Below are 25,443 nucleotides of genomic sequence, written 5' to 3'. Positions count from 1 at the left end.
TACACTTTCACAATGATCCAGGAGCCTTGTGGGGAGCAGATGTGAAGTAAATGTGTCACTTATGACTGACCATTTTCTACACTTATGCAATGTACCTTGGTCAATTTTTTTGTCTCTGTATTAGTTACTATCTGCTCCAAAGAGAATCTTTCTTTCATGTTAGTTAATTCTGAGATCACTGTTCTTACAGTTTGGAATATAACACCTATTTGTTTGGAAATTAAATACTTGATTGTAATTGAGATCACAATGTAAAAATAATTTGGTTATCAGCAGCCTAAAGAGAACAGGTAACAGTATTGTCTTCACTTTTGTGATCTTATGCAAATAAAAATACAAAGCGTGAGAAGTCATAGGTTGGTGTTGTGAGATATTTTGATCACACTCTGACACTTCTGATTCCACACAATAAAGTTATACCTTGAATTAAAGGGTGGGTCCAGTGACTAGTTGAGTGGAATTGGCCATAGACAAGCCAACACTTTGGATTGAGAAGATGAACAGGAAGGAAGGGCAGAGACTAGAATTTGGGTTTGCTCTTGGTTCTGGGATGAGGGGAGAGACACCAGGAAGCAGAACAAGCAAGATATGAAAGAGGAATAGTAACAGCCACAAGCTACATGGAAGCATATAGATTAATAGAAATAGATGAATTTAAAGTATAAGAACTAGTTAGGAACAAATGTAAGTTATAGGCTAATCTTCCATAATGAATGAGTCTCTGTGTTGTTATTTGAGGGCTGACTAAAATGTACTGTTACATGGTGGCCTATTTTGCTCAGTAAATCACTTTGGATATATCTTTGGGTTTTCATCCAGCATTTTGCACATCAAGATTCAATAAATTGAAAATCCTTCACATAAACAGATAATAAAGTATTGACTTCATATTTCTCTATCACTGTGACATCTTATCTGCCCAGTTGATTATGAGCAGCATGCACTGGAATTTAAGTATTTTTAGATATTTAATTGAGGGATTGGTGTACACTGACTACAAAAATATCATTCTGCTTTTATGGTTTTTACTTAATGTTCAGTTTTCTAGCCTGTGATATTTTGATGAGATGTCTCCAACCTAATGAAATTAATTTTGAAAGTGTCTTAAATTTGAACATTTTGTCATGATGGCGATGGGGTTCAAATTGAGTGTCTTCTCTATTCAAATCACGTCCTGTACTACTTTCTTCAATACCCTTTTTGGGGGTCATAGCTCCACATCTTCAGATAAGAATCTGTGACTTGAAGCAAAAGAGAAATCAGGAAAAAAGAAAGCAAACATTGCAGGGTGGGGGGGCATAAATAGGAAGAGCAGTGCACCAGTGATCCGAAGGGAAATGATGAAATGGGATGGGGTGACTTTATTTGGGATAGGGAGGGAGGTAAATACAGAAGGGGCATGAAGGAGGGCTAAGTGACTTGAAATGTGATAATTTAAAAAGGAATCATGCTATTAACTGTCTATACAAAATATATAAATGGATATAAGTCAGTGCATATATATTGCATATGGAAATTTCTCATCTGACTGAATGTCCCTCTGAAGAGCAACAGAGCACCTAAAGAATGTTAACTCCTGTCATGAGAAACAAATTCCAAAACTTTTATCCAAGAAACTTCTAAAATATTAGAATTTAAGTTCCTGCTACCAAAAAGAAGATACATTTTAGAAATAGCATCCAGACAATCTGAATTAAACATATTCTGGAAATCACTGTAAAGCCCTGCTTCAGTGTAAGAGAAGTTTTTCTGTAAGGTTCAAAAGAAGAAATGGTATGTAAGGAATTCTGATTGCAGAAGAAATAGTCTCCCCTAGTGAAGAGCACACAGCTTTAAAGAAAGAACTGGAAACAGGACACATTTAAAATGGAAGGATGTAGGTGAAATGAGGCAGAAGGGTACTTCAAGGATGTCTAGATGGTTAGAAAATGGTAAGGAGAACCAATAAAAACTAACCTTTGCAGAAATACTCTAATGAACCCATTACCTTATAAGCTAATTTAAATAAACAGTAACATTAACTCAGAAACAGCCTGACTCAAGGCTATTGTTCTGCATCATAATTTCTAAGACCCCTCTCATATCAATGTCCACTTTGTTCAAATTTCCACAATTTTCTCCCCATTCTAATGAAAATATAAAGTGTTTTGATTTCTATCATACTGACATATGGATTGTAAGGTAAACATACATGTGACAGATCACAGGAAGGGACTTACATCCTAGTGATAATGTGAACTCCCAAGTGTCAGACAATAAAACAAGAAATGAGATAAAAAATATGTCAGTCATATACAAGAATTGTGTGGTGTTTTCTGTGTTACCCAGCAGATTGTTTTCTGAAAAATATTTGCACCAGCTCACCCATCTATGTACATAGTGCTTTGTTCTGTTAATGCTACAAAACTGAACCAAATATGAGTGTTTTAACACATGAGAAATATATTCTCCCACAAACCTGGAACACAGAAATTCAAGCTCCATGTTTCCCTGGATCTGCTGATACTCTGAACCTCTGATACTCAGGAAACTCTGGTTTTCCTGAGTGCCAAATCATGATGTCTTAGTAGTCCTAGCTTCCATATTCTCCATCATGGCCATCAGTCTTTCCAGCGACATCAGGTCCAACCATAATGACCTTATCCACACTGATCACCTCATAAAATTACACATTTTCAATCGGGAGTCACGGGAATCAGGGCCTAGACACTTAACAGAGTCATCTGGGAGACACAAGTCTAAAGTTTTTTATAGCCATTGTCAAGTTGAAGAAAGTGCAGGCTCCTGTGACAGTAATTATTTCTATTTTCAGAACTTGCTCCTTTCTTCAGCAGATGAGTATTGATGTATGTGGCAGTGCTCAGGTTGGAAGCTAGTTGGTATATTCAACTTTACCACTTAGGTTCTGTAAAGGAACCTTAGTGAAGTTATGGCTAACATGTTATGTATATTTGCATATGTGAAATTAAATTTACAATCATGACACATTCTGCTCCTAAGATAAACTTCACTTAAAATATTACAAATGAGCATTTTATACATGATGCATGAAGTATATAAGCTATTATTTATGGATTTAGGGAAAAAGAAGGAGTGCATTCAATACTTCACATTCAAAGAAAACATAAATAGTGGCTGAATCTTTTCTCTGGCTGTAGGAAGGGATCAGGATTTTATATTAAATGAACAATTCAACATTGAAAAAACACAATAGCAAAGTAGATCTGAGTTCAAGACTTAAACAGAAAGTTTAGTCTCATCTTTTATTGAGCCATTGATTTGAATTTCATGAATTCAGCCTATCAGTTTCCCAGGGTTGGCAAAGAAAACATTTGGAATACAGGGAGACATGGAAAAAATATACAGACTTGCAAGATTTATACAAAAAGTGTTTTTAGACTCCTCCAGGCCATTGATAAGTTAGATTGGTATAGGAAATAATCAGTTTTAAAGAGTAGGGAATCCTACTGATTTTCACTGAGTCATGTCTGGTTGGGACATTTTCCAGGATGTTTTCCTTCTGATCTCCCCTGGCATCCTCCCTTGCAAGGTCTTTGCATCATCCTGAGTCACTGTCTCATGTAACTTTTGTGATAGAGTGTTCTTGCCAAGTCCATTCAAGAGGAGTCATCACTGGAGTCTTGCTGTTCTGTCTTCCTAGATGAAGTCATGGGGCCTGTGGATAAAGAAGATCCCAAATGAGTTTTGAAACTTGTTTTTGTCTTGAGTGCAGGGTCTCAGATGGGAAGTCTCAGGGAAGAAAATTGTCCAAAATTGTCCATGGAGTATAGAAGAGGCCTGTCAAAAATATCTGTGATTAGAGTGATGATGTCAGTCACCAAAAATAGTACAAACTCTTGTACCCACAAATACATGTTCTCTATATGTGGCGGCTGAACACGCTGGGATCTATGTCCCCCATGCTTACTGTGGCAGACACTTGTATTTTACGATGTTCTCTCGGGTTTTTCTTTTCTTGCTCCTGCAGACTCTTGTTCCTTTTTCCTCTTTTGATGCTTTTCAGTGTGATTCCGAAGCACTAAGCACTTTACATAGTGATGGAAATGTGATGATTGCTGCACTTTTTACACTTTTTAATGATTATTGCATGAAAATATATGATTTCAGATGTGAAGATAAAAAGACAATAGAGTAAGTGCTTTTAAAATTTATTCCTTTCCAGAATTCAGATTTCATTGTCTTCAAGTAAATTTGGATTCACATGAATTTAACTTTAATTTCCCATCCTGGCATTCCCTCTCTTGAATTCACAAAACTTTTTTTCATGTGTGTCTTCATGTTCCCTTTTTTACTCTCAAGAAAGTAGACTATGTATGAATGCATGCTATTTTACACATTTGGTACTCTGAATCTCTCTACATTCCTCTGCCTTGCATTTAGTTGTTTAGTGGTGAGACATTTTTGGGTTTCTCTGCATACAAAATATTTTTTAAAAAGTTTACGGTTTTTTGGGGGCAATTTTCAAAGTATAGTTTTTCTCATTGAGAAGAAATAATGTCATTGATTGCAGTGACTATAGACTCCTTATATGATGGTAGACTGACATGGGACTGCCTGTGCTAGCTGCTGCTGTTTGGGAAGTCAGAATATGAGAATCTGGAGTTGGGACCTCATCTGCTAAAATGATTTCAAAATGACTTAAATTTTTGTCTATAATCTTGATTAGTAATCTTTAAGTTTCTGTCAATTTGCATCATTCTCTCCATTTCATTCTAGTATTTCCAATTATTTACAACTGGTGTGGGTGTGTTCTGCAAGACACATAGATGTTGTTGGTGACCTCTGAGGGTTGTTTCTTAGTTTGATGTCTGTAGGATTAGAGGGCATGGCAGACAAATTAGTAGAATTGAGTGGACTCTGCTAGAGAGAAATATCTATGTAGGATTCTTTGTGAAGGATGTAAAATTTTTTTTATTACATGCAGACATTTCTGTAGCTATAGAATCAACTTATTAAGGTCTGAAATGGAGGAAGATGGCTTGCATTCAATTTAGAACAAAACTCTCTAAAATGGAAATGCAGAAGCAAGGTATAGGTAGAGAGTCATCAGATAGGCAATTAGGAGTGAAGATAAATTTAGGTTCTTGTGATACAATTGTGTTTTGCTGAAACCTGGATGTAGTGTTAAGTCATCAGCTCTGGTAATATAGAGCAGGAAAAATTATCAAGGAGGAAAAGATGATAGATATAAGTATGTAATGACAGGTTTGTCTGAAATATACACAGCAAATATGATGACAGATATCCATTTACAAGAGTGTGCCTATGTGACTATATGTGGAAAGTGGTTTTTTTAGTTTTTTCCCTAGTACTTGATTTTCCTCACATTATGATTCCATGCACACAGGCCTGATCTTTCTGATAATCATAAGAAAAATAACATATAATGTGTGGCCAGGAATGTATTCCATTACAATAACACTTCATTGTCTTAATCTCAATTTTATTTTACATTTGTGAAGCCTTACTTAAAAGATTATAGGTAAACACTATATACATATATATATCATAATATATACATACACACACACACATATATATATTACAACTTAATAAGTGGATACATATTTATTACCAGGTATTATATATATATATATATATATATATATATATATAACATGAAAAATATTTTCTTCAGATTAATACATATTAATTCACATGAGCCACAATGACAATGTTTTCTTGTCAGGTACATTTTTAAGTTATTTTATGAATGACTACAATATTCCTTCTAAGAGACTACAAACAGAGAATCTTTCTACTCATCTGTGAGCATCATTTTTTTTTCAAATATACTTAAAGGTAAAGTTGGCATGGTATGTCAAAATGGCATTTGAACAATACAGTTACAAGTATATGTGTTGTGTTCAGAAACTGAAACAAATGCATGCTTCCTTCCATCCCCTTGAGCCCTCCTTGTTACTTAGCTTCTATGGGTCTGTGGATTGTAGCATAGTTCTCATTTATAGCTAATATCCACTTATAAGTGAGTACATGCCATGTTTGTCTTTCTGGGTCCAAGTTACCTCACTCAGGATGATCTTTTCTAATTCCATCCATTTGTCATCAAATTTCATGATGTTATTTTTTTTTACCCGCTGAGTAATACTCCATTATGATAATGTACTACAATTTCTTCAGTCATTCATAGGTTGAAAGGCACCTAAGTTGTTTCCAGTTTATGTCTATTACAAATAGAACTGCTATGAACATAGTTGAGCAAATGCCATTGTGGTACAGTGGAGCATTCTTTGGGTTTATTTCCAGGAGTGGTATAGCTGGGTCTTGATCTCCATCTATTCCTAATTTTCTGAGACACCAACATATTGATTTCCAAAGTGGCTGTACAATTTTGCACCCCCACAAGAATTTTTCAGTGTTTCCCTAGCACCACATTCTCACCAGCATGAGCTATCACTTGAGTTTTTGATATTAGCCAAATTTCTGGTATGTGTAGAATGGAAGACCAGTTTTCTTTTGATTTGCCTTTGCCTAATGACTAAGGATGATGAATATTTCTTTAAGAGATCCTTGGCCATTTGAAATTCCTCTGTTGACAATCTCTGTTTAGGTGGTACCACATTTTTGTATTGTATTTTTTGGTATCTCAATATCTAGTTTCCTGAGTTTTAATATATTTTGGATATTAGTCCTCTGTCAGATGTGGAGTTGGTGAAGATCTTTTCCCATTCTGTAGACAGCTGTTTTGTATTTTTGACAGTGTCCTTTGCCTTACAGAAGGATTTCAGTTTCATAGAGAATATATTAATTGATAATTTGGACTTCATAATGTTTCTAATTAGATACCTTCTTTCTAATAATCATGTTTCATGTTAAAGGACACAAAATTTACTGTGTGGTTATTATAAAAATTCTCATAGTATTATGTTCATTTCCAATAGTTTTTACATTTCTTTTTATGAAAATAAAAATATGAATTACAAGACTATTCAAAAGTCTTCCATTCTTATCTTTATTTTTCATTTTTCTCATTTATACTCACAATATACAGACATAAGTATGTCAAATTTTCTACTCCATTTACCTTTATTAATAATATGAACTGCATATCATTCAATGTCCTCTGAAATATCAATGGTTTAAACACACATTAATTTTTCCAGTCTTTATTTTATCCTTTTTACTGAATTTCTAACATATTCTATATCTTTCGATTTTTTCAAAGGAAATGATGGGCATTGGAAACATTCAGAAATTCATAGTGGACATTTTTGCTCTTTGTCTCTTCCTGCTCATTGGTCTTTGTATCTTGAAACATTATCAAACTACTCAAAATATTGGAAACAATCAATGTTTATTTTTTTTTTTAGTTTTGAATTTACCTGATGATCAATGATGTTGAAAACTTTGTAAAGTAGGTTCTAGCTGTATGTGTTTTTTTTGGTACAGGATCCGTTCATGCCATTACCCATTTGTTGGTTGGAGGGTTTATTTCCTTAATTTATAACTTCTTTATTTAATTGAAATGTTTTGACACTAGTCTAGCATCTAAAGAACAAATGGAATGTGTTTTCTCCCATTGTATGATGTTTTTATTGATAGTTTTCTTCATGTACAGAATATTTTTTCTTTTTTTTGTAGTTGCATTTTCATTTAGTGTGCTTCCATCTTATGATATCTGAGGCTGATTTCTGTAACATTGGCATTCTATTCAGTAGGTTCTTCCCTACACTAATGTCTTGATAATTATTAGTTGTGCATTCTTCTATCACATTCAGTGCTTCATGTTTTAAGCTAAGGACTATGATCATATTGAATCAATTCCTATACAAGATAGAGGATAATGGTCCCTTTTCACTCTACTGTATGTTGATACACAGCCTGTCAGCTGCCTTTTTGTATAGACAGTTTGTCCTTAACTCCTCATTTTCCTCTTTGTTTAAAAAGTATTTGACTGTAACATTGGGGTGTAAAGATAATTACAGCTATCTAGAAATATCAGCTTACCCCAGTATAATGGTTTATCATCAAGAAATCTAATCATAAGTATTTAAAAGTCTGTAGGAAAATAGAAATCCTTATTTGATGTAGGTGGGCATTAAATTGTATAGAGATATTCTAAAAATCATTTTGAGCATTCATCAACTTTAAAAATAGAAATAAAATGACATAGGAAACAGTAATTCCACTTCTGGTTTCATCTCTAGATAACTCAGCATTCAGTCATGGAGATTTTCTGTCACTGTGAATAGTGTTCTTATCATTTTTTGTTTTATATTACTTTTGTTTTATTTTATAATTTAAATACATTTTATTTTTTATTTTTCAGTATAAATTTACATTTGTTTCAATATGTTTACATAACTACATATACATTTCATCAAAATATTAACCATTTCTTCATGATGAAAACATTCTTTTTCTTTCTAGATCTTCAAATGCATGAGGAGTGTGTGTGTGTGTGTGTGTGTGTGTGTGTGTGTGTGTGTGTGTGTATGTGTGGGTAAGTGTTTGTTGAATTTGTGGACAATATGGTATAGGTTATTTTAACCAGCTTCCAAATTCTATGAATATATTATTTTCCCTAATTACATGTTTTTTTTTTATTTTTATTCTACTCATTAATATTTGTTTTATCTCTGTTGGCAGTGTAGTTTTTATTCTGTGTATTACAACTCTGGATACTTTTTTAACTTTGCACATATTTGCATGTATACATATAGTTCTTTGAATACATTATAAAGAGGATCAAGGTACATCCCAGGGTTAGAAATTTCAAAGCCACATATCTTGATACATATTTGGAATCCAGAATATATAGGTTCTAATGCCAGTGAAGAAATGGAATTGGTAGTGGGGTGATAGCAAGCAGGCAAAAGGCAAACGTTTCCTTCTTCCATGTCCTTATATAGGCATCCATCATATATGATCTCCATTAAAGATATGTCTTCCAGCCTAACACTCAAGATTAAGGAAGTGAGTAAAATACCAGGATTAAAAGAATGTTTCCCTACCTCTAAGATCCAGATTATATATAATGAGGTAGATAACAAAGAATAGCCATTGCAAGTCCACCCTTTGACAAATGGACATACAATCATACATCATTTCCATGTGATTAATATCCAAATGAACATACCATGAGACATAGGAGGTTTAACAAATACATTTACTATGTTTTGTGAGAATATTCCGTCAATGGGGAAGCTTCAAGTAGTGTCTGTCCCTTCTCTTTAAGTTCTCAATAATACCAACTTTCATAATTATAAATGTTCATCATCGGGACCCATGGATTCATGAGCCTTACTTATAGAAAATAGGTAAGGTAGCCGGGTGGTGGTGGTGCACGCCTTTAATCCCAGCACTCGGGAGGCAGAGGCAGGTGGATCTCTGTGAGTTCGAGGCCAAGCCTGGTCTACAAAGCGAGTTCCAGGAAAGGCGCAAAGCTACACAGAGAAACCCTGTCTCGAAAAAACCAAAAAAAAAAAAAAAAAAAAAAAAAAAGAAAATAAGTAAGGTCTTTCTGATGAATGTGCAGTGATCCAGAGCTGGTGACACTGAAAATTCTTTATTCAGTATGTATGATGATAATTTATCATTTCATAGGTAGTATTCCCCTCCCACCTCTTAAAATATAATCAAGTCATCATCTTATTTTTTAAAGTTGCATTAATTATTAAGATGTCCCTCTGTGGTTATTTTTGTCATTTGAAGGTATTAAGGTAACTGTTGTTTAACTTATCAGATAGGAAAAAAAATCCCTGTGTTGGATCTTCAAACACATATTTCTTCATTTATTTGTTTTAATGAGGTTTCATTGTTGGGAAATATCATTATTGTTGGGTCTGTGATTGCAATATGATGAGGGAGAGAACACTAACATCTGTTAAACCAGAAGCAAACTTTATTCTAGAAGAAAATCAAAGAAAGAAATGAAGATCACCAAGGGGAACATATGCTTATCAGCTAGTTGAGACCACAACCAGAGTTCACAATCTGGAGCTGTCTCAAAAGGGGTGGGTTTCAAGCCCCTTTTTATAGAAAAAGTAAGCATCAAGCATGGGTTGCATGCTGGGAGTCATATAGAAACATAAGCATGGGACAATTGCTAGAAGTCACATAGAAACAACTATTAAAAGTTGACTTTGGGCCGGGCGGTGGTGGCGCACGCCTTTAATCCCAGCACTCGGGAGGCAGAGCCAGGTGGATCTCTGTGAGTTCGAGGCCAGCCTGGGCTACTAAGTGAGTTCCAGGAGAGGCGCAAAGCTACACAGAGAAACCCTGTCTCGAAAAACCAAAAAAAAAAAAAAAAAACAAAAAAAAAAAGTTGACTTTGGTCCAGGCAGTTGTTGGCTATATGCGGCAAGGTGGTTAAAAGTTAATCCCTGGCTATTGACAAAGGAGCTGGCTGAAAGCAGAGATATGCTGTTAGAAGTTAACCTTTGGAGCTGATGACTGACAGCTTTTATTCTTTTAGGTAAACAGTTTTATATTTCTATATTTCTCTGCTCTTCATTTATAATCATTAAAATATTAATTTCTATATGTGATTTCATATATGTATGCATATTTTGTATATATATCACATTTAAAGAACAGATATAACTTATTTGCACATAAAGGATGGCAATTTTCCAATATCAGTAGCATATACTGGTTTACGAACAATAATATCTTAAAAATAATTGATAAATTTAAGGGATATGAACCATATTGTAGAACTAGAGTTGGGGTAAGCATCAAGGAGATATCATTTTGACTGGAACTGTATGATTCCATATGTCTTTGACTTAAAAGTACACATTAAATTTATATGTAAAACCTCAGGTTAGTTATTCCAAAGAAGTATTCAGGAACATACTCATTTCTATTTATTGTACCTATGTGGTCGGGTTGATTAAGTACATATTTTATTTAAGATTATATTAAGTTTAGTATTACTATGAACAAATTGAATGAAGGCCAAGTCAACAATTTTACTTTTCAGGAGCATTTACTTATAATTTTTTTATTAAATACATAATGTGAACAACAAACCATGATTTCACGTGGACAGTCTATACATAATTAATACAAAAGAAAATTCTAATAAACCAAGATTTTATAATGATTGCTTGTTGGGATTAGATTTTTATCTTTTTCATTGTAAAAGGGAAACAACAAGAGATCTTTAGTAAACATGTTGTTAGTTTTGGCAGAAACAAAAGCAGACATTCAGCGAACAAAGGAGCATGAGAGACAAAGGACATTTTATCTCAGTTAGAGGAAAATGGACTTGGACTTACTAGTCATAATTAGCAGTGAGACCAAATAGAGCCTACATAGTTGTGCTTTCCTGGCTACAGCTTGTCCCTCAAATTGCAATTCATCCTTAGAGTCTCTGTTGAGATCTTTAAATTCATATTAGGATCTCTGTAGAAGCTAGTAATTTTATCACATAATAACCTATTAATGTTAAAAACAAAACACAGGTAAAAACATTAAAAATAAAACAAAATAAACAACATAGAGTTCTGATATTTTCTCCATGGTCATATATAAAATGAGTATGGGGATTCTACTGGACTCAATGGGACCATGGTATATCATGGTGGCCACCATTTCAGATTGTCCCAAGAAGTCACATGGCATATGCTTTCTTTATGATATCATTAGTAAAATTAGCTGCCAAATCACATGGTTGCTTCCATTTTGATGAGGATCCACAAGTCATGTGTCCAATAATCAAGGTCATATTTTTTTGCTCAAGTTGAACTCAGCTGCAGAGTAATGTAATTACATATATCATCAGGGCATTCCAGGTTGTGTAATCCACTTTGTGTGGGAGGTAAGAACACACTGAAGGGATAAAGAATGAGGCAGGCAGATGGTGGAAAATACAAAATCCTAGCACACAGTACTCCAGAGGATTCAAGTTATGACTGTAGGCTGTTAAACTATAGGAAGCTCACTCAGTTATTCTGATTCATTGTATGGCTCTCAGAAAGGAGAGGGAGATGTCAATCAGAGAAAGGAAAGGTTGTTCAAAAAGATATGTGTGGGTGTTGGAAAACCTAACCCCTCCCAGGTTCATATCCAGGATTGCTTTGGACTTGATGCATGTGACACAGGCAGACATCCCCATAAGCATCAGTGGCCCTTATTCAGAAGAACAGAAGGCAGCAGTCTCCATCTATGTACACACAGAGTGAATGTGGTGTGGGAGCACTGGAGTTTATACAGCAGAGAACAGGAGAGCCTTTAACGATGGAAGTGTTCCTCTCCTGGTTATTTCACTAAAGTATCAAAGAATTATAAGGTTTTTGTTTGTGTTTTCCCATACTAGAGATTCCAAGGTTGTTATCAGTTCAAGGCAATTTTCGTGTCCAAAAATTTTAGAGATACCTGAGGCTTTTAGGTAATTAAAACATTTTTTACTATATACCGTGGCATTCAAATTATAATCATTATCTTAATGACAAAAATTATTATTTGTAGATGTATAACACTGACAGTATACAAGCCTTTGGTACCGTATTATCAGATTGTGATCCAGCATCATACTGTTAGATAAGATGTGAGTCCCCAAAATAAATACTGACAATCTTTCTCTCCAGGTTCAAATTGAGGAGCTACCAGTCTTCTTTGGCCTTCATATTTGCCATTGAGGAGATCAACAGGAACACTCACATTTTACCCAACACATCTCTAGGATTTGAGCTCTATAACGTCAAAAGCAATCAACTGGATATTCTGCAGGAAACTTTTCATTGCCTCACAGGAATGGGAATAAACATTCCCAATTACACATGCAGAAGGGAGAACAAGGCTGCTGCTTTACTTACAGGAACAGCATGGGAAACATCTGCACGTGTTGGGAGACTGCTGAATCTCTACAACTATCCACAGGTGAGGAACATGTCTGTGAGTGAACAAGAAACCCATATTAAACTGCAGACATTTCAGGTGTTTTCAAATGCAAAGAAGTGAGGCTGTGTCATTCATCTGGATATATGTCCTCATATACTTTGCTTGAGATAGAGAAGAGGAAGAGGTTGGAGCCTATAAAAGGTGTTTAGAAAACTTTGTGTCTTGTGAGGAATTCTTTATAAATGTCTTCAGAAACAGGATGGGAGTTTAAAACACCATGAGTAAAAATCAGTATGTACCAACCCAAAGTGTCACTTCAGGTGTAAGACTATGCTATGTGTCAATGTTTTCCTTCTTGTTTCCTATTTGAAATTTCCTTCAGCTTACTTTTGGGCGATTTGACACTGTTCTTAGTGACAGAGGCCAGTTTTCTTCTCTCTACCAGACAGCACCCAGGGACACATTTCTGTCACATGGCATTGTGATTTTGATGGTTCATTTCAGCTGGACCTGGGTGGGACTGGTTCTCATAGATGACCACAATGGGGCTGAGATTCTATCAGACCTGAGAGGAGAGATGGACAGGAACAGAGTGTGTGTAGCTTTTGTAGAAATGATTCCTGACAACTGGATTAACTCTGGCTACAAATCCAGAACAAGTCATAGGCAGATCCTGAAATCATCTGCAAATGTGATTTTCATTTATGATGTCACTATATCTTTATATGGTATAATACTATATATAAGTATACACTCAATTACTTGGAAAGTCTGGATCATTAAGTCACAATGGGATGTATCTACTGATGTTCCTTTTTTCATATTTGATCCATTCCATGGGAGTCTCATTTTTGCACAACACCATGCTGAGATTTCTGATTTTAGGAAGTTTATCCAGTCATACAAGCCTTCCACATATCCAGAAGACCATATCCTTGCTCTTTTGTGGAAGAGATATTTCAATTGCTCTTTTTCTGGACCTGATTGTAAAAGTTTGGTTAACTGTCTACCCAATGCTTCCTTGGAAATGTTGCCTGGAAATGCTTTGGAAATGGACATGACTGAAGAGAGTTACAATGTATATAATTCTGTATATGCTGTGGCTCACAGTCTCCATGAGATGACTCTGAAACACGTGGAAATTCACCCTCATGGAAATGAGGAGGTAAATACCTACCATTGGGAGGTAATTTCTCTTCCTATATATTTTATCAATAGCCCTGTGATAGACTGAGGTTTTCAAAAAGTCCACAATACATGATACTGTGGAGGTTTTACCAGAAAGCACCTGAGAGACTGTATGTTATTCATCATCAAGAAGTCTTTGCAGACACATATGGCATGTTCATGATAAATGGGTCGAAATAAAAAGATTTAAATGAGCCGGGCGGTGGTGGCGCACGCCTTTAATCCCAGCACTCGGGAGGCAGAGTCAGGCGGATCTTTGTGAGTTCGAGGCCAGCCTGGGCTACAGCGCGAGATCCAGGAAAGGCGCAAAGCTACACAGAGAAACCTTGTCTCAAAAAACCAAAAAAAAAAAAAAGATTTAAATGTGTATATGTCATTATCTACTTTGTGTTACAATTAGCCTCAGAATCTGCTCATGATACTATGCTCAACTGAAACCCCATTATCTCTAAGTATATTTCAAAACAGAGATAGGAGAATTAGATCCTAAATGGTCAAATGCTACTAAATCCATATAGTTCAAATTCTGAATCTATGGTTATGTTTCCTATCAGACCATTTTATTACTTTTTGTACATAAACACTGAAATTTACATACTGAAACTTTGAGTAGATTAAATATTTCAAGATTGTAAAATTTGCTTGAATCAACATTCATGGAGTAAATATTTTTGTGAGTCTGCTTGTTATTCTCTAAGTGTGTGTGAATTCTTTCTTTTGAAATAACAGTCTAGAACCATGATATATTTTTATTCTTCATCCATTAAAATGCTGATAGCTTGGTGTAGCTTGCAATTAATGTCAGGGATCTGGGACAATGAGAGCTATTGATTCATTGGGTTCTGTTGAACCTTTAGGGAAATAAATTCATCATAAAATTCTGCATTTCTTATAGCTTCACCCTTATCTCAAGACTATCCATTACAAAAATGGTGCTGGAAAAATTATGGTTTTGGATTCACAAAGGAAATTAGATGCAGAATATGATATTCTCAACCTCTGGAATTTTCCAGATGGTCTCAGACAAAAGATAAAAGTTGGAACATTTTCTCCAAATGCTCCACAGGGCCAAGAACTGTTTCTGTCTGACCATATGATACAGTGGGCTATAGGATTTACAGAGGTGGGCTGGATCTTATCTCCTTGTTTTGATCCTCATGTCAATAGACATTTGTTTGTGGATGTAATGATTGTTGGTTCCTTACTCAATGCCCATCTGCATGCCCCAAACTACTGTCATTTGAGAAAGTTTTTGTAGCCTTATACAGCATGTGATTGTTTGTTTTTCCATACTTTTATCTTCGGACACATTTTTCCAATAATAAACACAGTGTCTATTTATTAAGTTTTCATTCCCGTCCTGAAACCACCTGCCATGAGTCGTAATTTGACTCCCAGATCAGGAAATATCAGGACATGGTCATTTTGCTTTCAGGCACCTGGCAATGCACTGTAGCATGGAGGGCACATGTGCATGTGTTAATTACATGTCTTCCTCTTGAATAAGGAAGCAATTTGTCAAACACTCAAAAAAACATGATTACATAACTTATGAACATAGACTTTATTGGGCCACACTTAGCATGAGCAGTTCATAATGATTCAGTCAATCATGTTGGGAAGAACCTGAGAAAGTGAGTCATGTATCTTCAGTCAGGAAAAAGATAGATATGAACACTCTCTTCAGACTTTTTTGTTTCTTTTTTCAGTTCTTAATAGCAGCCAATAAAATTGTGCTATCTAATTATAAAATACATCTTCCTACTTCAGGTACCCTAATGTAGATCATCTCTTATAGAAAGGTAGAAGGACTAGTTCATATGGTAATTCTGAATCCTGTCAAATAAACAAATGTAAATTAAACATCGTCATTGGGAAACAAACATGCTCTCACTCCAGCTGTCAGGAAGTATACAACAAGATCAGGATGGCATTAGAGTTGCCCATTTAAACATTCAGCTAACTTCTTATTTTGCCCAACCTCTTATATTTTCACAATGATTCAGATTTCAATTGTCTTTAGATCATTGTTTAAACACATTGATCTTCATTGGTATACTATATTTAAATTAGAAGCAATGCAGTAAATCAAGATTCTGAAAAGGAATAATTATAAAAACTTGTCATCTCATTGTTCAACATTGAGAAATAATGCTTTTATTGTTTTAAAACTATAGACTCCTGAGTATTTTCTCTTCACTTTATAATTCTCAGCTTCCTCGCTCTGTGTGCAGTGAGAGCTGTGTTCCTGGATTCAGAAAATCACCCCAGGAGGGCAAGGCTGCCTGCTGCTATGATTGCATTCATTGTCCAGATAATGAGATTTCCAATGAGACAGGTAAGTGTCAGTGTTACTGGGATATTTCCCACCTCTTCACAGTGTTCTGAAATGTTTAAGCAGATGGACAAGTTCTGTAATTTAGAGATAAGTCCTGTGATTCTTTCAGTTAGAAGTAATAATAATATTTTGGTTCATTTTATCATCATTTTAAATGGTGCTCAGGTCATAAAAACTCCTACTTGATTCATGTATTTGATTCACTATAGCCATTGTTCCTTTCAGAGAACAACTTTACCGATCACAGAGTAGTCTGCTTTATTTCACCATGGCATTTAACACACACACACACACACACACACACACACACACACACACACACACACACACACACAAGCATGCATGTACACACAAATACTCTATGAATCAATGACTTTCCTTGTATTTCAGTTCATAGTTAGCACACATTAATTTAAGGACTGGATCCTTAAGACCTTCATTTGCATAATTTTAGTCATGATTCTAGGTTCATCAGATGTGATCAGAAATGTCATATTTGATTTACCTGTGGACATATTTAAAAATGTTTTATTTTAGATTCTTTTTCATTTTGTTTTATTTCTGAGTGTTTTGTCTGCATGCATGTATGTACACATGTACTTGCTTAGTGCATATCAAAGTTAGAAGAGGGCATCAGATCTCCCGGAGGTGGAGGCACAGATAGCATTGACATCCCTACAGGTGCTTACAACTGAAACCAGGTCCTCCTTAAGAGTAACAGTATCCTGAACCACAGATCCATTTGTCTACCTTCATCTTTTTTATTTCCCCTATAAATAACGTTCAGTATTCACTTAATGAGTATCTTTTCTTCCCCTTTTTCCTCCATCCCCATGTGAGTACTAGAAACTTCAAGCTAACTTCCATGGAGAGGGATATCCTTCAGTAACATAGGTATTAAAGATCTAAAACTTGTTGTGTACCAGAATATATCCACTAGGTAGATATGTCAATAACCTATTAAGAGAATCTTACATTGAACAAAATTGATTTTAAATCAATATTTGCTATGTATCATAAATTTGAATCTAGATTTGTATCCTTTCTTTGTTAATTTGAATAACATAAGCTAATGATTGTGATAAGTAGTCATTATCTCATTGTATACAATTGACTCTATTTTTATAAAAAGTTAACGATAGCATTATTAAACATAGAAGAGGTAAATTACGGGACGGGACAATGCCTTGTGACAGCTAGTTGAAAAGACACATCATCACTTTCGTTAATGATACTGTTGTGAATAATCCATGCATAGATGCATACCCTTGTTCTCAGAACAAGGCAGGGCATTAAATTTGAAGGACCCTCTTTTCCAGGAATAGGTGGACAAAGTAGAGGAACCTTATGTCAGAATATATCCAAGGAAGAGGAAATAGGCATGAGACAATTGACAATATTAAATGTGAGGAGCTAACACAGACACAATATTGAACATGGAGAGAGAATATAAGAGGATCCCTCAACCTTAACATTTTTGTCTAATGAGATTTTTCATATATTAATTGGAATATTTTGAGTAACACAATGGGTTTCCTGAACACTCAGATATTTTAACTTTAATTCTTAAAGATAAAACTTGCAATTTTTTGGTTGCTTTAAATTACCTAATTTAAAATGTACATATTAAGACTGATTCTACAGACCATCAAAGACTTATTGTTCATACAGGTGCTTTGTGTACACTGGGAACATGATAAGTTCATGCATATGATAATTATATTCATTAGTGGAAACTAAAACATCAATATCAAATTCTGCATGGTTGCAGTTTTTTGTTTTTTTTTTCTTTCTGTTTTTTTTAAATTTTCCTTGAGGAGTTTTTTTTTTTGAGTTGATTTTTTTTTTTTAATTTTGCAATACAATTCAGTTCTACACATCAGCCATGGATACCCCCGTTCTCCTCCATCTGGCTCCCCCCACCCTCCCTCCAGCCCACCCCCCATTCCCACCTCCCCCAGGGCAAAGCCTCCCCCGAGGACTGAGACCAACCCGGTAGACCCAGTCCAGGCAAGTCCAGTCCCCTCCTCTCAGGCCGAGCCAAGCGACCCTGCATAGGCCCCAGGTTTCAAACAGTCAACTCATGGAATGAGCACAGGACCCGGTCCCACTGCCTGGATGCCTCCCAAACAGATCAAGCCAACCAACTGTCTCACCCATTCAGAGGGCCTGATCCAGTTGGGGACCCCTCAGCCATTGGTTCATAGTTCATGTGTTTCCATTCGTTTGGCTATTTGTCCCTGTGCTTTATCCAACCTTGGTCTCAACAATTCTCGTTCCTGATTTTAGAGGAATTGCTTTGAGTTTCTCTCCATTCAATTTGATGTTGGCTGTTGGCTTGCTGTAAATTACCTTTAGTATGTTTAGGTATGTTCCCTGTATTCCTGACCACTCTAAGACCTTTATCATGAAGGGGTGTTGGATTTTGTCAAATGCCTTTTCTGCATCTAGTGAGATGATCATGTGGTTTTTTTCTTTGAGTTTGTTTATATGGTGTATTACATTGATGGACTTTCGTATGTTGAACCACCCTTGCATCCCTGGAATGAAGCCTACTTGATCATGGTGGATAATTGTTTTGATGTGTTCTTTGAGTCTGTTTGCCAGTATTTTATTGAGTATTTTTGCATCAATGTTCATGAGGGAGATCAGTCTGTAGTTCTCTTTCTTTGTTGTATCCATGTTTGGTTTAGGAATCAGGGTAATTGTAGCCTCATAGAAGGAGTTTGGTAATGTTCCTTTTGTTTCTATTGTGTGGAACAATTTAGAGAGTATTGGTATTACCTCTGCTTTGAAGATCTGGTAGAATTCTTCGCTGAAACCATCTGGTCCTGGGCTTTTTTTGGTTGGGAGACTTTTAATGACTGTTTCTATTTCGTTAGGGGTTATTGGACTATTTAAATAGTTTATCTGGTCTTGATTTAACTTACATATGTTGTTCCTATCCAGAAAATTATCCATTTCTTTCAGATTTTCCAGTTTTGTGGAGTAGAGGTTTTTGAAGTATGACCTGATGATTCTCTGAATTTTCTCATTGTCTGTTGTTATGTCCCCCTTTTCATTCCTGATTTTGTTGATTTGGATGCTCTCTCTGTCTTGTGTTTAGTTTGAATAAGGCCTTGTCCATCTTGTTGATTTTCTCAAAGAACCAACTCTTTGTCTCATTAATTTTTTGTATTGTTCTCTTTGTTTCTATTTTATTGATTTCAGCTCTCACTTTGATAATTTCCTGGCGTCTATTTTTCCTGGGAGACTTTGCTTCTTCTTGTTCTAGAGCTTTCAGGTGTGCTGTTAAGTCACTAGTGCGAGATTTCTCCAACTTCTTTATGTGGGCATTTAGTGCTATGAATTTTCCTCTTAGCACTGCTTTCATAGTGTCCCATAAGTTTGGGTATGTGATGTCTTCATTTTCATTGATCTCTAGAAAGTCTTTAATTTCTTTCTTTATTTCTTCCTTAACACATTGGTGATTCAGTTGAGTATTATTCAGTTTCCATGAGATTGTAGGTTTTCTGTAGTTTTTGTTGTTGTTGAAATCTAACTTTAGACCATGGTGGTCTGATAGAACACAGGAGGTTATTCCAATTGTTTTGTATCTGTTGAGATTTGTTTTTTGGCCAAGTATGTGGTCGATTTTAGAGAAGGTTCCATGGGGTGCTGAGAAGAAGGTATATTCTTTTTTGTTAGGATGGAATGTTCTGTAGATATCGATTAAGTCCATTTGAGTCATAACATCAGTAAGTCCTTTATTTCTCTGTTAAGTTTTGATTTGGGAGATCTGTCTAGTGGTGAAAGTGGGGTGTTGAGATCTCCCACTTTTAATGTGTGGGGTTTTATATGTGGTTTAAGCTTTAGTAATGTTTCTTTTACATATGTGGGTGCCTTTGTGTTTGGGGCATAAATGTCCAGAATTGAAACTTCATCTTGGTGGATCTTTCCTGTGATGAGTATGTAATGTCCTCCTTGATCGCTTTTGATTGATTTTAGTTTGAAGTCTATTTTGCTGGATATGAGGATGGCTATGCCCGCTTGTTTCTTAAGACCGTTTGAATGGAAAGTCTTTTCCCAGCCTTTTATTCTTAGATAGTGTCTCTCTTTGAATTTGAGATGTGTTTCTTGTATGCAGCAGAAAGATGGGTCCTGCTTTTGAATCCATTCTGTAAGCCTATGTCTTTTTATAGGTGAATTAAGTCCATTGATATTGAGGGATATTAATGACCAGTGATTGTTCATTCCTGTTATTTTTTGGTGGTAATGTGTGTGTACTTCTCTTCATTGGGGTTTACTGCTGTGGCTTTATCTATTGCCTGTGTTTTCGAGGGTGTATCTGACTTCCTTAGGCTGGAATTTTCCTTCTGGTGCTTTTTGTAGGGCTGGGTTTGTGGATAAGTATTGTTTGAATTTGGCTTTGTCTTGAAATGTCTTGTTCACTCCATCTATGATGATTGCAAGTTTTTCTGGGTATATTAGTCTAGGCTGGCATTGGTGGTCTCTTAGTGTCTGCATTACATCTGCCTAGGTCCTTCTGACTTTCAAAGTCTCCATTGAGAAATTGGGTGTTATTCTGATGGGTTTGCCTTTATAAGTCACTTGGCCTTTTTCCTTTTCTGCTCTTAATATTCTTTCTTTATTCTGTACATTTAGTTGTTTAATTATTATGTGGTGAGGGGACTTTTTTTGGGGGTCTAGTCTGTTTGGTGTTCTATAGGCTTCTTGTATTTTCATAGGCATTTCCTTTTTTAAGTTGGGAAAGTTTTCTTCTATGATCTTGTTGAATATATTTTCTGTGCCTTTGAGTTGGTATTCTTCTCCTTCTTCTACCCCTATTATTTGTAGGTTTGGTCTTTTCATGGTGTCCCAAATTTCTTGGACATTTTGGTTCATGACTTTGTTGGCTTTAGTGTTTTCTTTGACTGATGAAACTATTTCTTCTACTGTATCTTCCACACCAGAGATCCTCTCTTCCATCTCTTGAATTCTGTTGGTTATACTTGCATCTGAAGTTCCCATTCGTTTACTCAGATTTTCTATTTCCAGCATTCCCTCTGTTTGTGTCTTCTTCATTTTTTCTATTTCCCTTTTCAGGTCTTGGACTGTTTCCTTCATTTGTTTCATTGCTTTTTCTTGATTTTCTTTCAGTACTTTATTGTTTTCTTCCAGGACTTTATTGTTTTCTTCTAATTTGTTGCCCTTTCCTCTAGTTGTTTACAGCGTTCTTCCCATTTTTTGTCTTTTCCTCTACCTTCTTCATGATGTCATTCATAAGGCTGTTTTCTTCTGCTTCTTCCAATTTTTGATGTTCAGGTCTAGATGTTGGAGGAGGGCTAGATTCTGGTGATGCTGTATTCCTCTTCATTTTGTTGTATGTATTTGTGCTTTGACACATGCCCATCTCCTTGTGGTTCGTTCTTGGTCTTATCAGCACACTTGGTTCAGACAGAGCTGACAGATTCAGGAAGTCTCTCTCTCTTGTCCAGATGGAAGCTCTCTTGTCCAAATGGGAACTCCGGAGCAGGATGGGAGCTCTTGTCTAGATGGGAAGTCCAGGGAAGTATGGGAGCTCTTGTCCAGACAGGAAGTCTGGGGCAGGATGGGCACTCTTGTCCAGAAGGGAAGTCCGGGGCAGGATGGGAGCTCTTGTTTCTCTCTCTCTGGTCCAGAAGGGAAGTCTGGGGCAGAATGGGAGCTCTAGCCCAGAAGGGAAGTCCGGGGCAGGATGGGAGCTGGGGGGCCGGTCTCTGAGTCTCAGGAAGTGGCTGAGGTTTCAGGCGGATGGGTGTGGGGGCAGGGCGTGGAGATTGCAGTGTCTGCCGGTCTTGGAGAAGGGGATGCTCTGGTCCGGAAGGGAAGTCCGAGGCAGGATGGGAGCTGGGGGCCGGTCTCTAAGTCTCAAGAAGTGACTGGGGTCTCGGGTGGATGTGTGTGTGGGGGCAGGGCGTGGAGATTGCAGGGTCTGCTGGGGTTCTTGGAGAAGGGGATCCTTCCTGGTGGGACTAGAAGGGAACCTGCCCAGTGGCCGGAACCTGGGGTCAAGTTGGGCAGGTCTTCCCTGGAGTGGCTGGTGCCCAGGGATGGGGTCCAGGCTGAGCCAGGACACTCACCTCTGGTCCAGAAGGGAAGTCCGGGGCAGGATGGGAGCTGGGGGCCGGTCTCTAAGTCTCAAGAAGTGGCTGGGGTCTCGAGCAGATGGGCGTGGGGGCAGGGCTTGGAGATTGCAGGGTCTGCCAGGGATCTTGGAGAAGGGGGTCCTTCCCGGTGGGGCTAGAAGGGAACCTGGCCGGTGGCCAGAACCTGGGGGCAAGTTGAACAGGTCTTCCCCGGAGTGGCTGGTGCCCAGGAATCACAGTTTTTTTTAACTAACTCTTTTATTTTTCATTATTTCTTTTTTTATAAATATTTTTATTTTATAATTAATTTAATTTTACATATCAGCCATGGATTACCCTGTCCTCCCTCCTCCCACTCCCCAGCCCTCCAATATCAAGACCATGATTGGAAAAAGCACAGGGACAAATAGCCATACTAGTGGAAACACATGAACTGTGAACCAATAGCTGAGGAGCCCCCATGGAACTGAACCAGGCCCTCTGAATAAGTGAGACAGTTGATGAGCTTGAACTGTTTAGGAGGCCCCCAGGCAGTGGGACCAGGACCTGTCCTTAGTGCGTGAGCTGGCTTTTTGGAACCTAGGGCCTATGCTGGGACACTTTGCTTAGCCTTGGTGCATGGTTGCAGTTTAAGAAGACACTTAAAAATATTATTAGTAAGAAAGAAGAAAATAAAATATAAATGCTAAATATTCCAAAAGAGTGAATCCTATACTTTCAATCCTATAATATGAGATGTATGTACATTTAAAAGACTCCTGTTTATGTCTCTATAAAATATTTGTCATAACTTATATACCCCATGCTTTCACTAAAGAATACATGGGGTTGTGCTGATGAATCATTCATGATTTGTTAGAAACCAATAGAAGTAAACACATGGGATATAGTAGAGACAGATTCCCTTGAGAGTCTGAGCACAGCAGGAAGGCATATCTGAAATAAACAAATAAAATGCTGATAATGGAATAAAAGACTCTATAGACACTAGCAAGAAGATGAATTCAATAGATTTTTAATTAGAATTTTAAACACCAATTAAACAGCAAATTCTACTTTGGAAAAATTTGAAAAATTTAAATGAAGTATGAAATGAAAATATTTTAAAGAAAAAGTGTAATAAATACATGATACTTATATCTTTTGAATTCAAAATGTAACACAAAAATTATAAATGATAGAGTATCACGAATCATTCCATTATCAACTAAGTCTAAACTTGATAAAGAGTTTTATATCTACCTGTTAAATAGTTCATTTCTCCCTGGATATGATTAAATAGTTTCACAAGGGGAGTTTTTACATCTCTCAAGAATCTAATAATTCTCATTCATACAAGTACCATCAGAGAATGAACACATAGGAGTATTCAATAAATTCTTTAGAAATAGGTAGATTTTGATATTAGGACTGAGAAAACATTAGAAGAAAGAAATTTCAAAGCACATAATCATATACTTAGCTCACATGAAAAAGTCACACAAGGGAATTCAGAAGGAGGTCTAACTATAATCAAGTCAGGTTTATGTAATTTAATTCAATAATTTATGAAACATACAAAGAACAAATACAAATGATCACATAATTAAAAATATATAGAAGTATAATCATGGAAAGGCTAGATTTGTTCACTTTGTGTCCAACAAAGAAGATAGGCAGTATCGATGTGGAATAATTGATAAAGAGAATTTGAGAATTTTCACTACTGACCACTGATTTAATTGAGTCTCGAACAATAAAGGAAATGTGGTTAAAAGTCAGAGAGCTGATGCTGTGAATTGGTTTGAGATAAAAGGGTAACCTGAGCAGAGACTCACGATAAATTTTATTCCTGAGTAGATATGGATCATTGTGTGAGGTGTCCAGAAAGTCATTATGCAAACACAGAGCAGAACCACTGCCTCCAGAAAGCAGTGACTTTTCTGTCCTACGAAGACACTTTGGGGAAGGCACTCACCTACTTGGCCCTGGGCTTCTCTGCACTAACAGCTGTTGTTCTTGGTGTCTTTGTGAAGCACCACCACACTCCCATTGTCAAGGCCAACAATCAGGCTCTCACTTATATCTTGCTCATCACTCTAATCTTCTGTTTTCTCTGTCCATTGCTATTCATTGGCCATCCCAACACAGTCACCTGTGTCCTGCAGCAGAGCACATTCGCAGTCCTGTTCACAGTGGCTCTTTCCACAGTCTTGGCCAAAACTATTATTGTGGTTCTGGCTTTTAAGATCACATTTCCAGGGAGGCTAATAAGGTGGATAATGATATCAAGGGCTACTAACTTCATTATTCCTGTCTGCACCCTTATCCAACTTGTGCTCTGTGGAATTTGGCTGAGCACCTCTCCTCCATTTATTGACTCAGATGCTTACACTGAACATGGCTACATAATTATTATATGCAACAAGGGCTCCACTATTGCCTTCCATTCTGTCCTGGCATACCTCTGCTCCATGGCACTTGGAAGCTACACTATGGCTTACCTGTCCAGGAACCTGCCTGACACATTCAATGAAGCCAAGTTCATCACTTTCAGCATGTTGGTGTTCTTCAGTGTGTGGGTCACCTTCCTCCCTGTCTACCACAGCACCAAGGGGCAACACATGGTGGCCATGGAAGTCTTCTCCATCTTGGCTTCCAGTGTAGGTCTCCTAGGTTGCATCTTTTCCCCCAAGTGCTATATTATTTTGTTCAGACCACATAGGAATGTGCTTTATCATGTCAGGAACAAAGTACCTTCTAGAGGAAAAGTGGGTCTTACAGCTTAGTCCATGTTTTTCTGAGTTACATAGAACAGTTCAAGCCTGTATAGCACAAATCCAATTGTCAGAGATTATATAGCAATTTAAGATTTTACATTTATTGCTGTAATTCATCTTTATTCTTTCTTTGTGTAATATTTTTACATATTTCTCTAAATTAGAAAAGCTATTTCCATAAAATTCATGGTCTATCTCAACTAATATTATAGAGAAGATG

At 36.5% G+C, this 25,443-nt stretch overlaps 1 protein-coding gene across 1 annotated transcript in view; it reads left to right on the top strand.

The window, feature by feature from the left end:
* The window catches only part of LOC128120828 (vomeronasal type-2 receptor 116-like), a 38,903-nt gene extending 13,671 nt beyond the window's left edge, over positions 1–25,232 (top strand). The window contains exons 2-7 of the mRNA XM_052755032.1: positions 4,025–4,152; positions 12,579–12,870; positions 13,214–14,017; positions 14,915–15,142; positions 16,234–16,357; positions 24,304–25,232. Of these exons, the coding sequence (XP_052610992.1) occupies positions 4,025–4,152; positions 12,579–12,870; positions 13,214–14,017; positions 14,915–15,142; positions 16,234–16,357; positions 24,304–25,232 (2,505 nt within the window). The remainder of the gene's footprint in view (positions 1–4,024; positions 4,153–12,578; positions 12,871–13,213; positions 14,018–14,914; positions 15,143–16,233; positions 16,358–24,303) is intronic.
* The last annotated feature ends 211 nt before the right edge of the window (positions 25,233–25,443 follow it).

The sequence above is a fragment of the Peromyscus californicus genome, unplaced genomic scaffold (assembly GCF_007827085.1).
Source record: "Peromyscus californicus insignis strain IS unplaced genomic scaffold, ASM782708v3 Scaffold_2__1_contigs__length_46816999, whole genome shotgun sequence".
Lineage (NCBI taxonomy): Eukaryota > Metazoa > Chordata > Mammalia > Rodentia > Cricetidae > Peromyscus > Peromyscus californicus.
This window is presented reverse-complemented; position numbering and strand designations above follow the sequence as displayed.